This window comes from Archocentrus centrarchus, chromosome 13 (genome assembly GCF_007364275.1).
Source record: "Archocentrus centrarchus isolate MPI-CPG fArcCen1 chromosome 13, fArcCen1, whole genome shotgun sequence".
Lineage (NCBI taxonomy): Eukaryota > Metazoa > Chordata > Actinopteri > Cichliformes > Cichlidae > Archocentrus > Archocentrus centrarchus.
The window spans coordinates 17,731,392-17,748,651 of record NC_044358.1 but is presented as its reverse complement, the minus strand read 5'-3'; the positions used below and the strand labels follow the sequence as shown (position 1 = coordinate 17,748,651).

The 17,260-nt window shown below is 47.4% G+C and overlaps 1 protein-coding gene across 8 annotated transcripts in view; it reads right to left on the bottom strand.

Moving 5' to 3' along the window:
• The window catches only part of robo2 (roundabout, axon guidance receptor, homolog 2 (Drosophila)), a 171,052-nt gene that overhangs the window by 61,424 nt on the left and 92,368 nt on the right, over positions 1–17,260 (bottom strand). For all 8 annotated transcript variants that reach the window (XM_030743916.1, XM_030743915.1, XM_030743917.1 and 5 more), the window contains exons 3-5: positions 4,352–4,509; positions 3,950–4,070; positions 3,329–3,467 (exon numbers count right to left, since the gene is read on the bottom strand). In XM_030743916.1, coding sequence (XP_030599776.1) covers positions 3,329–3,467; positions 3,950–4,070; positions 4,352–4,509 — 418 coding nt within the window. The remainder of the gene's footprint in view (positions 1–3,328; positions 3,468–3,949; positions 4,071–4,351; positions 4,510–17,260) is intronic.

Below are 17,260 nucleotides of genomic sequence, written 5' to 3'. Positions count from 1 at the left end.
ATTAGTTCTGCCAAATTATGGGTGAGTCTGTACTACTGTGTGGATTTTAGATGCAGAAATCCAGCTGCTTGAAGACATCTGCAAGAGGTTTTCCCTGGAGAGGACACACTGCTTTTCCATCTGAACTGAATCTTAAGTGCTTTGTATTGGGGGGAAAAAAAGAATAAGTTCCAATTGAAGCACATTTAAAAAGGGGAAGTTGGATGATTTTAATATTACATGTACTGGTCAGTGGTTTTAATCCTGCCTGGGGCCCATGTAAGTGATTTTTCTTTTCCTATCCTGGTAATAATTAAAGCCCCAATTACCCACAATTTTTCAGCGCACCTAATGGTTTGCTCATAATTTAGGTCCTGTCCTGAGAGACACCTTGAAATTTAGTTTAATTAGCTCAGCACACAGTTTGGATTTCTGCGTGACAATAGAGGAGTTGAATTTTTTTTTTTCCTGACCTGATAGCAAAATCCACTCAGATGATGAAGAACAAAAGGAAAAACATTACTAGAGAAAGCTCAGCTGATCTCATTTCAGCTACAGCTAATTGTTTTTCTTGGCTAGTATACGGTCCTATAAGTCATTTCATGTGTGGTGAACACATGAAATGTAGTTAACACTATCATCTCACAGATCGTGGTGCTCTTCTGGCATTCAGGAGGGGAAGGATTTGTGTGACTGTGGGTCCATCTGGAATATCTGTCCTATCTGAACTGGGCTTATGTGACACCCCCCCCCTTAAGAAATCATCTGAAGATAGCAACTCCAAAGTGTGCAAATTTACCCAAATCTTATCTTATTTAGAATAAGGTCTGAGTATAAATGTTAGCAGATAAAGGGATATCTGAATTCTTTATCATTATAGAGCAGCTGCTGTCCGCTGACCTTTAAATTTACAGTTTCAGGCAATTTCCTGTGACATATGCCAGACTGTACTTTAAATGGTTTCACTGGGATATTTCAAAGCATTTGTTATTGTAATGTGTAATGAAATGACAAAGGAAGATTTGACCTCTCCCATTACACTGTCGTGCCAAAGCCTGCTGACAAGTATCCCAGAGTAGATCTGACTGTTTGGTGATTCTGATTCATTTTTCATTTATTTATTTATTACAAAACGCGGTAAAACGCCCACACAGAGGTAAACAAGCAGCACATTTGTCTTTGTCCTCTAATTGAAACCATTCTGTCTCTATCTTCTCTTCTATCCCACAGAGATACTGAAGCCAGTGCCATCCTGGCATGCTTTATGTCTATGTGCCAGTGTGTGTGTGTTTGTGTGTGAGTGTGTGTGCCTGGGAGGCTGCCGAAGCCACTGAGCATATTAACAACCTGTTTACTCAGCTGAAGCACCATTTCCCTTCTTCATAGTATAAAAGTAGTACACACAGATCTCCACAGAGAGATGCAGGTATGTGAAGGCACCGGCAAAGACAAGTTGAAACAATTTGATGGTAAAGAGGAGCAGCCCTGCTAAGTCTCCCTCTTTCTGTAGCTTATCATAATAATAAGGACGCTGTAACCTTTTCGGTTAAGGAGCAATCAAAGACCACTACCCACTGCATATAGAACTACTTGATCCTTAGTCATCTACATTCCTGTGATGGAGACGGATACTGATACAGCTGGAGTGGCCCAAAGGCCCGGTCTTTTTATTCCTTCTTCTTCAGAGCAATTGTTAGTTATCAAACTAGAGCCTATTCTTGAGTGAAAATGTTAACCGTTCCTCTGTCAATTAGAGAGAAAAAAAAAAACCCTGTTTGATGTTTATTAAGTGAAGATAACCAGTATAGAAAGCAGGAACAGATCCTCGCTTAACAATATACTATACAGTCTTCTTTTTGGGAGGCAACAAAGGCAGAAGAAAATGTCAGAATTAAAATATCGTCTGTCTTCACGCTTGTTTCCTGCTTCAAAGCAAAACTGGGAGAATTAAATATAGCAAGAAAAACAACCGTTCCCACATTGTAATTAGTAACACTGCAATATTTATCTCTTATTAATTTTGGCAGTATCTGTTTCATGTGCATCGTATCCAAATAAGGCCGAACTTCAAAGGGATGGAACAGTTAGCAAGGACGCAGGCACATGACACTCATCCTACTCCGTTATAAATCTGTTAATTAGTGTACAAAATGAACTCATTTCCAGAGCCAACTTCCTATCAAAGACACGAGTGAAATACTTTTATGTGTTTGCTTTGGCACAGAGCTCATGTCCCACTGCCCAGTGAACCAAATCCTTATCAGACACAAACAACCCGCCTACGCTCAGCTCTGCAGCTAGCCTTGAGAGAAGTCAGGTCCACTGAGTGTGCGTGTTATGAGGTGATCCAAGCAGTGTGTGACTTGCCTGCTGGCTGGGGACAGAATACCGGTCTCTTTGAAGTCCACTTCTAACAATGGTGCTGCTGTTGACTGTAAGTCAAGTGACTCATAGAGAAGCAACAGGCCGCCGCACAGGACCCAGAAAGAACTGTATCACTATATCATCAGTGGCTTTTTACAGGAAGTGAGTCTAGAATTGGCACTGATGCTAGAGTGTCTCTCCAAATTACAGACTTTTATTGCTTTTTCCTTCCATCAGTTTCTGTTTCTGCAAGTATGAGTCAACACGTGCATCACGTCTGTGACGATACACAGAGCGAACGGGGTTAAACGCGTATAGGAGGCAGTGATTTTCTTCCAGGTTTCTCGTGCCTGTGCCAAGAATTCCCCTGAACAGCTGCACCTGCACGTAGACACTTGAGGGTCACGTCAGCTGCTATACTCTGTCTCTTTGTATCTCCTGTCATTCTATCTGTCTCTGTCTCTACCTGTCTGTTATACAACCTGGCAGACTTTTTTCTGCTTCTCTAAATGTCTAGATTTCAAGCTCCCCTGCCCACTTACCTGTCAGTCAGATTTAATTGTTTAGCTCCATATCTGTTTGTCTTTGTACAGACCTCTTCCATGACATGAGACACTGTCTGACTCCTTTGGCTTTGACGGGTGGAGTGTTGTTTTTTTTTTCCTCTGAATGTTTAATGTGCATTGTGTACAGCCTAATAAGGGTATTTATTGCTCTCTGGCAGCCACACCAGGTGAGAGCTGGCAGTGAGAGTTATCATTAGTTTGAAACAATCACTTAGACTGACACCAGTGCCTTCACAGCTCCTTTGCAGTAAGTGCAGTCTGTCACATTAGAGCTTAACACATAGACTGCCATTTAGACAGACAGAAAGACACACACAGACACACAGCCACGCACGCACACGCAATTTAAACCGGCTGCTCATATTCATCTCATTACTTAAAACGTACCAGTTGGAGAATATTCCAGTAAAAGTACATACCTCCCACGAGGAACATCAATGTCGTCTTTCCTCCAGCGTACATTGGGTTGGGGGTCTCCTTGCACCTGGCAGCGGAACTCTACCGTCTCCTCTTCCAGGACCACCTGGTTGATTGGCCTCCGGAGGAAGGTAGGTCTCTCTGCAGCACGGGCACAAAAAATGCACAGTTTCATTAGGCTATAATATTTGGCTTTGCTTTATTTCTCACATTGGCCAATTCCTACATAATTATCCCTCTAATTACTCATATTTTGCTCATTAGCATCTTGTGATTATCTGATATTTCTGGTCTTCCATGAGCCCCGAACAGGCAAAAATATACAGCACTAAATGAACCCATAACTATTTGGTAATATAAGAACTGAGGTTTATTGAATTCAACCTATTTATTATAGTTCACTCTGCCTCTTTATAACCTCATGACAGCTTAATGGCTAATACAAAAATGTGCTCCAGACTGCAAACAACTCAGCAGGGACAGTGCAGCAAAAAACATTGTTATTAAGCTATGAGAAAACTTGGCATCAAAGTATTTCTAGTCAGGAATATGCAGCGATGCAGTGGATGGATGTCACTCTGCCATATCGGTAAAAAGGGGAGGCCTGAAGAAAGAAACCTTACCAAACACCGTGACTTGTGCTGTCTCGCTGTCCCTTTCTCCGACCATGTTGGTGCCCACACAGATGTACATGCCTGCGTCGCTCTTTCTTGTGTTGGAGATCATTAGCTTCCCTCCTCGAATCTAAATTAAAAAAAAATCCTGATAAATTAAAAGCTTGTACATGTTAGAAATTGGAATCCTGTCCTTGTCAAACCATTAGACAACACAAAAGCAGCATTTTTCCCCCCCTCACTGGCTTCCAACACGTGATGTGCATCCAAATGTGTTCAGTGGCAGACATTTCCAGAAGCAAAAAGCTCTTTCCTATGTTCCCAGACACTAACAGCAACATTCACAGTACACACTGAAAATAGTACTTTGTATTTTGTCCCGTTATTAAAATAAATAGCTACAATACTCACAGTGATCCTGTCATCTTTGTCGTCAATTCGAATTTTGTCTTTCTTCCAGTAGATGGTGGGTTCAGGATGCCCTCTGGGAGGGACACACTCAAGGATCGCTGGCTCTCCCGCTGCCACCACGACATCTGTAGGGTTTTGTCGAAAGTCATCTCTCAGCACTGAGGGAGAAAAGAGCAGCAGTTCAGTAAGAGTACAGTGCGTGTGCATACAGTACGGTTGGATTTCATTAACTAAAGGATCAAGCTTACCATTCTGAAAATGCCTTTCTGTGTATTAAGTTAACTGCACAGCACAGTGCGAGTGTATGCGTCAGTTATCTGGGCTATTTAAATGGGATGCACAGCTTCATCTGACTGGGAGAGCACAAGTGAAAGCTAATTGGAGCTAATGGAGGTCCCTGTGGAGGGAGCAGAACAAACAGAGTCTGAATGCCCTAAAGCCTGGTGTCACTCACTTGTGATAGCTCACAGGGGTGCAACACTGCTTCACTTTGGCATGTACTCTTACACACAGCCACATATGTTCTAACACACAAAAACAGTGGGTGGTCTATTGAACAACTGTGGCCTCGCATCTAATCACCCCCAGGTAGGCCCGTCACTGCAGAGATAGCCTCTCTCCCTCTAAAGTGTTCAGTGAAACACACAACAGCAGCAGCTCATTAACAAACAAGGGAGAGCTGCTGTCACGCAGAAACACACCAAGGAGCACGCAAACATGCAAAACTAACTGCGAGAAATTAAACCCTGAGTCAGTGGTGTACAGAATACACCAGAACACAACACACCTTCCATGTGAATGAATGAAAATAACATTGCTGTGATTTTTTTTTTCCTTGTTTAATCTTAGAATAAATCCAATCGCTGTAGCACCACTTTAGGAAGTTTTGTGTCAGCAGTGTAACTATCACTGCAGCATAGAGGGATGCATGATCCCTCTGATGACTGACTGAGTTTGCTGATGAAAGGACTGAGCTTGATGGGAGATATTTGAAGATGCTTCAGGAGGGCTAAATTAAGGGCAGCACCACAGGTCCTTATGTAAATTTCATGTGGCACAAGGGACAATGGCAGGGAGCGCCAGGATTTTAAGAGGGGATAACTGGTCCCTGCACTCCAAGCTTTTCTCATCTCTTCACTCACTTTTCTTACCCTCTCTACAGAAAGCCACAAAGCTATTGTCTTCTTATTTATTTATTTACACCAAGGAGAAGGAGAGTGGAGGAAGAGAGGAAGCTTTCAACCCAATTATCCTGGGGATGCACAGGGGTATAGAGTGGGACTTTAGTGTGACATGAATTCAAATGAAACCTTTACACAGGGGTAATAAGAGAGAATATAGAGTAGGCAGAGATAGAGATTTTCTCTCTTATGCAGGGCTGGCCCCTAATCTAAAGAGCTAAGGTAATTAGCAAGCTCCAGCGTGCCGGACCCCCTAGCCAGTGTGCGTATAACAGCCACCACCAATGGTCTCTCTCTGTATTTGCATTACAAACAGATGCCCTGCTGTTTAAAATCATAGTCTGGTTTGGGCCATACACAGGCTGTTGTTTTCAAGATCACATTGGATTTAATTGCTCCTTTCCATTCATTGCTGATAGCACCCATGGGATTTTGTCAGAATCAATTTCCTTTGAAACAGAACAGTGACAAAAGAAACACACATTAGGTGCATCATTACGGTGCTTGTGCCACGCCATCTAATCTAATCTAATACGGCGCAGTACGTCACAGTAAATGCATCGCTGCGCTGCAATCTAAATAAATATGCGATGAATAGGAATGGAAAAATAAATAAATAAAAACAGAGTAGTCACACACACTCCGGCAAACAAAGAACAACAGATATACACACACACACACACACACTTGTTGAGGGCAGGATAAACATGAGGTTACAAACAGCTACGAGCAAATAAACAGACATGACACCGATGAGAGGATTAAGCTTTGTGCGCAGGTTCGGGGCTCGCCGATACCAAGAAAACACTCACCAGATACATTTACTAAGTAAATGAGGGGATGGGCCAACTCAAATACACTTCAGTGAACTATCTAATCCTAACTACAAGGCCATAGTTATCAAGGTCATCAGCCCGCGGTTGAAAAACACACCTACAGCCCAAATTTTCATCCTCCCAGTTTAACATTTGCCCTCCTTCATTACAGTCTGAACCTCTATCACGGTTCCACATTTGCCTCGAGGCACCTCGGTGGGTGGAACAATGCTTGCTACTGTAAGGGAATGATTTTATATTAGCACCTTAGCATTGACTGTACTCTCTGTTAATATATGTGTGAGGCATCTGATACATGTGTGTAATTTAGTGGGTCTGTATGTACGCTGTCAGAAGCTGAACTCTTGTTCCAACTCTGAGGCCCTGCAGGCATTCAGGCCTGAATCAGCTAACAGACGTGAAGTAATTACCTTTCTCTTCCCCTGAAACATTCAGCTCCTCTTCAGCCGAAAAGATCTCACCTCCCATGAAGTACCAGAAAGCCAAACTCCGCTTGCTCGCTTACTTCCTTATTAATATTTATATATTTTTTACATTTACTCCCCTCAGTTGACTAGTGCTACATCTGTCGATCTGGCTGGAGGCAAAAAGAACCCATGTCTGAAAAATATTAATATGCCTTTGCGGCTCGTATTTTATTTATTTATTTCCTTAGTATCAGAGGAGTGGGCTGATTTGAATGAAAGAGCATCAGGCAGGGGGCAAAGCATGGCAAATTTGCAGCTCTTTCAGCTGGCACGGTTTCAACACCTCAAACCTAAAGGGGAGGGAGTCAGGTTGCAACTTGTGCTGTAAAACAGCCAAAGGGTTGAGAGTGGAGGTCTTTGCCAACACAAAAACACAAAAGGAGACACCCACACAGTTACTCTGTAAACCAGACTGTGCTACACTGGCAGGGAGGGCCTGTGCCAACAACCATTAGAAAGGTCTATGCGGGTGTGTTTTTAGCTAAGATAGACTCAGCGCACAAAAATCAGCTTGACGCAGATGGATGACAGCTCACACAACAAGCATCATAGCGCAGAGGTGGCAGGGCAAGGACAGCACGAGGAGAAATATTTTGTGCAGTGCCCCCTCTTCTCCCACCTAAGATATTAGTCACCGGAGGGTGACACTGCTTGTCGGAAAGATTAGTGGGGGGGGCCTTGACTGAAGCGTCCAGCCTGCATACCGAGATAAGTGCTGACAAACATTCACCTACAGGAGCGCACCTCGCTTTGGTTCACAAAGGTTGTGCTCACTGCCACAACACCACAGACGTCTAGGACCTATTCATGACATTCGCATCACCTTGATAGATGTTCACCACAGACACAAATGACTACACACAAATCCTGACAAACTGCAAAGCAGTCTTAAAAGCTGCAGGCTTTCATATCTCTTTGTAATAATGCAAATATGAATATTTGTGTATGTTTGTGCGGCTGTTATTACTTCCCCATTTACATTAGAACAGACCCTCCGTGCTTGCACAGATATTCTCTCGGGTCAGGGGCTCAGAAACACACAGAGCGATTACAATAGCTGGAAGCCTGGGGCCACACCCCAGCACCCAAGCCCGCCACCTTCTACCCACACTCTGATTAGAAAATAAACCATGCACACACAAACTAGGAGAGCTGTAGAAATGTAGCTCCCAGCCATAATATCATTTCATTTGAGTGGTTTTTGCGGTTCATCTGGTAGAGTGCCATTACAATGCCACCATTTTCTATTCCACCCTGAGAGAAGATAGACAATATATATGTCACTTGACAAAACATACTAAACCTACTGTATGCCCTGTGATGTTTTGTGTTGCTGTTGATGCTGAAGGCAGGAGAAGGATAATGCCACACTATATAATCCCACACTGAAAGGAGATATGCTCCATTTGTCTGGATGCAAGCTTTTTCTCCAGGTCTGACTCGCTCATTTGCCCTCCCACTGGCCAGAGCTGACCTTTGCCCCTCATCCAGATGCAGAAATTACCCCCTCAGCAGGCAGGCAAGCAGCAGGTTCACACATATCCCCCCATATCCCTCCACTGAGGGGTTGCAGGTCAGACCAGAGAAACAGCTGCAAAAATATGACTGTCTGGTCATGCCCAAGGCTGTGCCTCCTCTGAGAGCGTAATAGAGACTCTCATCATTAGCACAAATAATATCCATCTCTCTGTCTGCCTTATTCTCTCCGTCATCAGGGGTCATTCTACTGTGTTCTCCGTTAATCATTTTTTCCAATCCCACAGTGTTGTCCAATGAATTGCATCTTGCCCCCTCCACTCACATTCACTGGCTTGTCAGTGCTCTCTCTATGTACTGACTGCAGATGAGGTTCTGCAGATGAAGCCATATACATTCACACCCAGTCATTCTCCATAGACCATGGCCAAGCCTGATATGATCACCAGCTCCATTCTCGCTATCTGCAAATCCTGTGCTGAGGGATTGTAAATAACACTGTCACTTTCACAGATAAGATTCACGAAATATGGAAAATAGTGAAAGTAAAGAGACTCATATGGCTGCCAGTGATATTATAGTGGGGGGAAATCACAGGTGGTGATACCGTATGAAATGTGGATCTTTAATAGAGCCTTGGAGGGAATAAAAGAGACCGCGCTCCTGTGCCCCGGTGAGAGCGCTGAGGAAAGAAAAAAAAAGAAGGAAGACATAACACAACACAACAGGGGATAACGAGAGGATGCCTGATCAAGGTCAAACTGAAGAGGGGGTGAGAAGCACAAAGGCGCTAAATAGATGGGGCTGAATATAAATGAACAGAGTGCATTCCATCACACTCGTACCTCATACGGAGCTCTGACCTCTGATTAAGTAGATAAGCCTAAACAAATATCTTTATTTAAACAGCAGCCCCATTCAAAGCTAATTTTTCAAACGGCACCCCTAATTTGGCCTAACAAGCCCCTGAGCAGCACAGTAATGACAGTAAGAGGACAGTGGGCAAATCTGAGGCCAAGAAAAATCTGTGGTGTTGCTCCTGAGAAACGATATAATTAACTCTTAATGAACCTCTTTCCTTAACAATACCAACACACACACACACACACGCTCGCACACACACAGAATTCAATTTAGCCTAATCTATGCTTTATGGTAATGTATAGCTCATTAAAATGTTATTTAAAAACTCATTAAAATTCACTTGAAGAAGTAATGGCTTCATTACAGTAATATGCTGAAAAGCAAAGAAAAAGACAAGTAAGGACAAGGAGAAGAAAGAGCAGAGAGCGACAGCCTTCTAATCACTTAATTGTGTCTAAAATGGAATACATTTACATAATAAATGATGATGGGCTATATCCTCATCTCTATCTTTTCCTATTCTCATAGCGCTCCGTAATTAACAGGCACTACAATTAAAGATTCATTTTACCCCAAAATGATTTCGGTGGCCGCTCCAGTTTTCAGTCTGTTGTCTTGTTTACGGTCATGACTATGTTTGGGGGTGGGTGAGTGGGGGGGGTGGGGGTGGGGGGGTGGGGGGGGTGCTTGGCAGATGTGGGCAGTGCTGAAACTGGAGCTGGCTGATACTGATGAACAATGTGCCCATGGGCCTTTGTGCCGCCTCTGATAAGGCATGATGTTGTGCTGATGGTTGTGCTCAGTCCAGAATGGACACTTTGCAGCCAGAAGGGGGAGTGAGACGTGAAAGAGGAACGAGATGAAAGGTGGGGGGGGGTTGGAGATGAGAGTGGGATTGATTTTCTGCCAATTCCAGCACAGAGACAGGACGGACAGAGGTAGTGAGGCATCATGATGGAGCAGGTGGGTCTGCTTCCTGCATCGGGTAAAGGAAGAGTAGAGAGGAAGTAAAGTGAGAAGCGAAAGAGGAAGAGAGGACGTAGTGCAGCAGGAAAGTGATCCTGTTAATGTTTCCTCCTGGAGAAATCAGTCTCATATTGCTTCAGGCCTATCTCACTATATATGACATGGAGTGAGCCTCATGTCGGATTTTCGAACACTTAGAAAGGCAAACTTAGTTTAGCAGCTCCCACTCACTAGCTGAGTCAGACTGTATTAGCTCTCATCAAGGATACAATTCTGTAAAACAAGGTGCCCGGGATACAAATTGAATTTCAGAGTTCACCGGGCCTCTAATACTAAAATGCATATCTTTTGCCTGTCATCTCCTTTTCCTTCTATACTACCTCAAATAATGTCTCATTACATTTCATCCTCCCCATCGCCTCCTCTCACCCGCAGTGTTGGAGTTAATATGTATTACACCCACAGTATTCTTCATGTAGCTGTTCAAGTGTAACAGATGTCACAAGTCCAGCTGTGACACGCTGTCAAAGCAAAAGAGTGGCTCCATTACTGGATCTGAAAAAAATGAACATCTGAAATGCTGTTTGTGTGTACTAGTGTGTGATGATGGTGGTGTTGTGCGTGCATCTCTCCATCATATTTGTGTAGGGTCTGGCCTGATGACATTGAGGTAGTGTCCTTCCACAGGGAAATATAATCCCCAGGATGCTGTTGAACTGTGTCCATGCTGAATGAAGAGTGCTAGAGTACCTTAGACACAGTGCGTGCACACACACACACACACACACACACACACACACACACACACACACACACACACACACACACACACACACAGAAGTAGTTTCTTATCCGGCATGGCCCATACTTACATCGGCATCTCTGTGGAAAAAGGAAACCTCTGCAGTCTAGAGCTGTGTCCACTTTGCAAATCTTTATAAAACCTTTAACAGCATCCCTGTCTTTTTCTTTATGCCAGCCTGTTCACTGCAGCTCCTCATGTGTCTATTTTATTGTTTTGCTCTATAATTGGATTGGCAGTAACGGCGAGCAGAGCGCCGTTAGGAGCTTGTAAAAGGTGTCACCCTGCGATGGCAGCCCCGTTTTAATTAAGCTCTCTGCTGGAGTTGAGCAGCTTTTATCTAGCTTGGCCTGATGAGCCCCAAGTGCAAGTGTGCTTCATAACATTCTGCAGGACAAGCAGGAGGAGGAAAGGAGGTCTTTGCAACAGCTGTAGATAACCCAGTTTACTGTACTCAGCTGTCCTCCCTAGACACTAATCTACAGTCTGAACCAAGAAGACACCAGAAGACAAAATGTGGTGTTTTTGTGCGTATATGCCATTATTGTGTCTCCTTGTGCTCATTGTGACAGAGCCACACCCATCAGTGCTGTGCAGTCATGTGTGTACTGGTGCAGATGAAGAGCCAGCCCCACAACATGGTTGCAGCTAATGGCTACAAACAAGTATCTAAATGCATTCAACAGAACACTCTCAGTGCTGCTGTAAATTCTGAAATAATTCTACTTTACTGGCCCGTGTGCGTATAGATCGGCATTGTAAGGCTGATGCTGTAGGCAGTGTTGTGCGTGGCATAATGATTAGAGGGGTGCATGTTCATCACAGTCTCCCCTTGCCTTTTCTCCCCTCCTCAATCCTCCTAATGGCCTCTTCAGATCATCTGTCCTTCAATCAATACTGCCTGAAAGTAAGAATCGCACACCTAAGGACACTTTGTTCCCCACTGTACATCACAGGTGACACATTTTTCATATCGGGAACCATCTGATGGTTCTGAATCAGAACCTTCTGGAGGACTCTGAACCAGTTCTGTTATCCATCAAATGCAAAGGTCTGACCGTTTTCTATCTGGGTGGCTTGGGCAGGACGTGATACAGTTAGATTTGTGAGCAGAGGACAGCTGAGGTCTGTCAGTGAGGTGAACAGAAAGCAGGAGAGGCAGGGTGTTAAATCACACACACAGCCTAGATGCAGAGACATTTAAAGAGATTTATTGATCGCTTTATAGATCTTAACTCTTGAGGGAGAGCAAAAATTAAACTGGATACAGAGATGACCTTTACAACAGCCTCATCCATGGGCAGGTATTTTTTTTTAATCATTTCCATGTTCCACTGTATATATGTGTAAGCTGTTTATGACTGAGGGAGAAAAGCAATTCACCATTTAGACGGTGCATTTGAAAACTCCCCTCTGTACAACCAGCACAACTATTATCCCCAATACGTTTTATGTGTGTCTGTTGAAGCATGATTGAATGCTGCACATAACATCTAAATACGTGGAATAAATTGTAGCAGTGCTGCTGCCTGCTCAGCAAATCACTGCTACATTAGGCTCACCTAAGTACCACATTCTCATACATATACAAATTAAAATTTGAAGTGTCTGTGCTGCAGAGTCTGTCAGTTTGCATGGAAAGCAGTTGCCCTGCACACACCAGAGTTATGCACCAACAGCACTAATAACAGCGTGATCGCTCTATAATTCACTGAAATGGCAGAAACGGCTCTCATACACAGTCCCTTGAATTTCCTGAATTAACACCTTGAGGCCGTAAGACCAACCAGTCAAGCAGCTGTTTATGATCATATACAGTACCAGCCCAAAGTGTGGACACCTTCTAATTCAGTGTTTTGTTTTGTTTTTTCATTATTTAAAAATGGTCTGCATTGTAGATTAACACTAAAGTCATCCAAACTATGAAGAAATACACATGGAATTATTTAGTAAACAAGAAAGTCTTCATCAAAATATGTTTTATATTTGAGTTTCTTCAGAGTAGGCACCTCCTGCTTAGATGGCAGCTTTGCACATCTTGGCCTTTTCTCAGTCAGCTTTATGAGGCAGTCACCTAGATGGCTTTCAGTTAACAGCTGTGCCTCATCAAGAGTTAATTTCTTTCCCTCTTGATGTGTTTGAGACCATCAGTTGTGTTGTGGAGGGGTAGAGTTGGTATACAGTGAATAGCCCCATTTGAGTAATGTTCTAATCCATATTATGGCAAGAACGACTCAACTAAGCAAAGAAAAACGACAGTCCAGTCAAGTTCAGTCAATCCAAAAGATAGCAAGAACTTTGAAAGTATCTTCAAGTGCAGTCTTAAAGACCATCAAACGTTATGATGAAACTGGCTCTCATCAGGACCGCCCCAGGAAAGGAAGACCAAGAGTTCCCTCTGTTGCTCAGGATCAGTTCATCAGAGTTAGCAGCCTCAGAAACCACAAGTTAACAGCACCCCAGATAAGAGCCCACCTAAAGGCTTCACAGAGTTCAGGTAGCACACACATCTCAACATCAACTGTTCAGAGAAGACTGCATGAATCTGGACTTTATGGTCAAATTTGTCATGTCCTGGGCCGTTGGCCCAGCGTTTTGTGTTAATTTATTTCCTGAGTTTGTCCTCCCTGTATGTTTGTCATGTTCCCAGTGTTGTGACTTGTCTGCGTGTTCCTTGGTTTATCACTTCCTGTTTTATTTTGCCAATGTGATTTCCTTGTGCTTTGTGTTTAGCTTTGCTTCCCCTGTGTAATTAGTTTCATTTGCCTCACCTGTTGTTCCCTGCTGTTTCCTCTTGCCCTGATTACCCATTGTGTATTTAAGCCCTCAGTTTTCATTTGTTCTCTGTCGCGTCGTTGATGTTGTGTGCCCGTGTGTTCCCTGTGTTTGACCGTCGTCTCCCTTCCAAGATTTTTGTATTTGTGTTTCCCCCGTTGAAATAAATCCCCTTTTATGTTACGCTGACTTCTGGAGTCCTTCGTGTCAGCCATTCCTCGCCTGTTTCCTCCCCGGCCTTGACAGAACGACGCGACCAGACTATGGACCCCGCGGATACCAGGAGCCCCTCCGAGCAAGAGGAAGTGATTTTGGAGCTCATAGATCTCTCCAGGAACATCATTCATGCCACTGATGAACCCCGTCAGATTATTCAGGCAATTTTCTGCTGCAGACTTTTTTCTTCCTCCACTTGGCTCCTCACCCATCCTGACACTGCCTCCCTTGCCCATTCCATAATCATGCTCCGGAAAAACTTACAAGCTAAACTGTATAATATTGGTCGCCCTGTCCAGGGCAAAGACACAACCTTTTTCCTCCAAGCCATCACTAATTCACCTCTCCTGCAGCCGGTCATCTCACCTCCGTCGTCTCCTCCGCACCACTGCAGCTCAGCACCACAGGCGCTGCCTCGCTTTCCGGATCCGCCGTCATCCCTTCAACTCACCTCTCCCACCTCGTCATTTTCATCCTTTCACCCACAGCCCACCGCCTCCCCAGACCTCTCTTGGCTGCCAGATGATGTGGAGATTATTGATTCACCTCTGCTGGTGGACATCCTGGATGCTGAGAATCGTGCTTCCCACTCCAACAGAACGCGAAGGAAGCAGCGCTCCCGGCGTCGCCGTGCTCCTCCCCAGCCACCCTCGCCTCAGTCAGCTGTAGCTCCAGCTCCCCCTCAGTCGCAGTCTTCCCAGTCAGCTGTAGCTCCAGCTCCCCCTCAGTCGCAGTCTTCCCAGTCAGCTGTAGCTCCAGCTCCCCCTCCGTCGCAGTGTTCCAAGTCAGCTGTAGCTCCAGCTCCCCCTCAGTCGCAGTGTTCCAAGTCAGCTGTAGCTCCAGCTCCCCCTCAGTCGCAGCGTTCCAAGTCAGCTGTAGCTCCAGCTCCCCCTCAGTCGCAGCGTTCCAAGTCAGCTGTAGCTCCAGCTTCCCCTCAGTCGCAGTGTTCCAAGTCAGCTGTAGCTCCAGCTTCCCCTCAGTCGCAGTGTTCCAAGTCAGCTGTAGCTCCAGCTCCCCCTCAGTCGCAGTGTTCCATGTCAGCTGTAGCTCCAGCTCCCCCTCAGTCGCAGTGTTCCATGTCAGCTGTAGCTCCAGCTCCCCCTCAGTCGCAGTGTTCCATGTCAGCTGTAGCTCCAGCTCCTCCTCAGTCGCAGTCCCAGACCCCTCAGTTAGCTCCAGCTCCCTCTGTTCACCCTGCTCCAGCTCCCTTAGCTCCAGCTTCCCCTGCACCTGTACCTGTTCGGCGGGTGGGGGCAGCCACGGATGGGCTGACCTCGGCACTCGCACCTGTTCCGCGGGTGGGGGCGGCCACGGACGGGCTGACCTCGGCACTCGCACCTGTTCCGCGGGTGGGGGCGGCCACGGACGGGCTGACCTCGGCACTCGCACCTGTTCCGCGGGTGGGGGCGGCCACGGACGGGCTGACCGCGGCACTCGCACCTGTTCCGCGGGTGGGGGCGGCCACGGACGGGCTGACCTCGGCACTCGCACCTGTTCCGCGGGTGGGGGCAGCCAGGTCCAAGCCTTCGCATCGGTTTTCTGTGTTAGCTGCAGCAGCAGGGTCTCAGTCAGCTCTAGCTCCAGTCGCTCTCCCTCGCCTTCAGTCAGCTCCAGTAACTCTTCCTCGGTCCCCAGTGTCAGCTGTTTCAGTGCCCTCTCAGTCAGTTCCCTCAGCCCCTGTCTTAGTTCCTTCGGTTTTGGTCCCAGTTCCCTCAGCTCCTGCTCCTTCTGTAGCTCCAGCAGTGTCAGCTCCCTCTCAGGCCCCAGTGTCAGCTAGCTCTCGGTCTGTTTCCACGCAGCCAGATCTCCCTAGCTCTCGGTCTGTTTCCACGCAGCCAGATCTCCCTAGCTCTCGGTCTGTTTCCACGCAGCCAGATCTCCCTAGCTCTCGGTCTGTTTCCACGCAGCCAGATCTCCCTAGCTCTCGGTCTGTTTCCACGCAGCCAGGTCTCCCTAGCTCTCGGTCTGTTCCACGCAGCCAGATCTCCCTAGCTCTCGGTCTGTTTCCACGCAGCCAGATCTCCCTAGCTCTCGGTCTGTTTCCACGCAGCCAGATCTCCCTAGCTCTCGGTCTGTTTCCACGCAGCCAGATCTCCCTAGCTCGCGGTCTGTTTCCACGCAGCCAGATCTCCCTAGCTCTCGGTCTGTTTCCACGCAGCCAGATCTCCCTAGCTCTCGGTCTGTTTCCACGCAGCCAGATCTCCCTAGCTCGCGGTCTGTTTCCACGCAGCCAGATCTCCCTAGCTCGCGGCCTGCTTCCACGCAGCCAGTCGTCTCCCGGCCTGCTTCCACGCAGCCAGTCGTCTCCCGGCCTGCTTCCACGCAGCCAGTCGTCTCCCGGCCTGCTTCCACGCAGCCAGTCGTCTCCCGGCCTGCTTCCACGCAGCCAGTCGTCTCCCGGCCTGCTTCCACGCAGCCAGTCGTCTCCCGGCCTGCTTCCACGCAGCCAGTCGTCTCCCGGCCTGCTTCCACGCAGCCAGTCGTCTCCCGGCCTGCTTCCACGCAGCCAGTCGTCTCCCGGCCTGCTTCCACGCAGCCAGTCGTCTCCCGGCCTGCTTCCACGCAGCCAGTCGTCTCCCGGCCTGCTTCCACGCAGCCAGTCGTCTCCCGGCCTGCTTCCACGCAGCCAGTCGTCTCCCGGCCTGCTTCCACGCAGCCAGTCGTCTCCCGGCCTGCTTCCACGCAGCCAGTCGTCTCCCGGCCTGCTTCCACGCAGCCAGTCGTCTCCCGGCCTGCTTCCACGCAGTCCCCTGCACCTCGGCTATTCCCCGAGCAGCCCCTGCTGCTCAATAAAGCAGCAGTGTGCCCTGTTCCGCGGTCCCAGCCTACGCATCCGGTGCCTCACTATGTAGGCCCCGTTCAGCCCATGGGCTCAGCTCAGTCCGAGCCGGTGGGGGTCTCCGCTCAGTCCGAGCCAGGGGGTCCCGCTCAGTCCGAGCGCTCCGCGCCAGAGGGTCCCGCTCAGTCCGAGCCGATGGGGGTCTCCGCTCAGTCCGAGCCAGGGGGTCCCGCTCAGTCCGAGCACTCCGCGCCAGAGGGTCCCGCTCAGTCCGAGCCGATGGGGGTCTCCGCTCAGTCCGAGCGCTCCGCGCACGAGGGTCCCGCTCAGTCCGAGCGCTCCGCGCACGAGGGTCCCGCTCAGTCCGAGCGCTCCGAGCCAGGGGGTCCCGCTCAGTCCGAGCCGGTGGGGGTCTCTGCTCAGTCCGAGCGCTCCACGTCACCCGAGGGTTCCCCACCAGAGCCCGGGGTCGCCCTTCTCCGCCGCCGCATGCCCCGCGGTCGGCCGCCAGTGTCTGCTCCCCGTCGCCGCCGCCGCATGCCCCGCG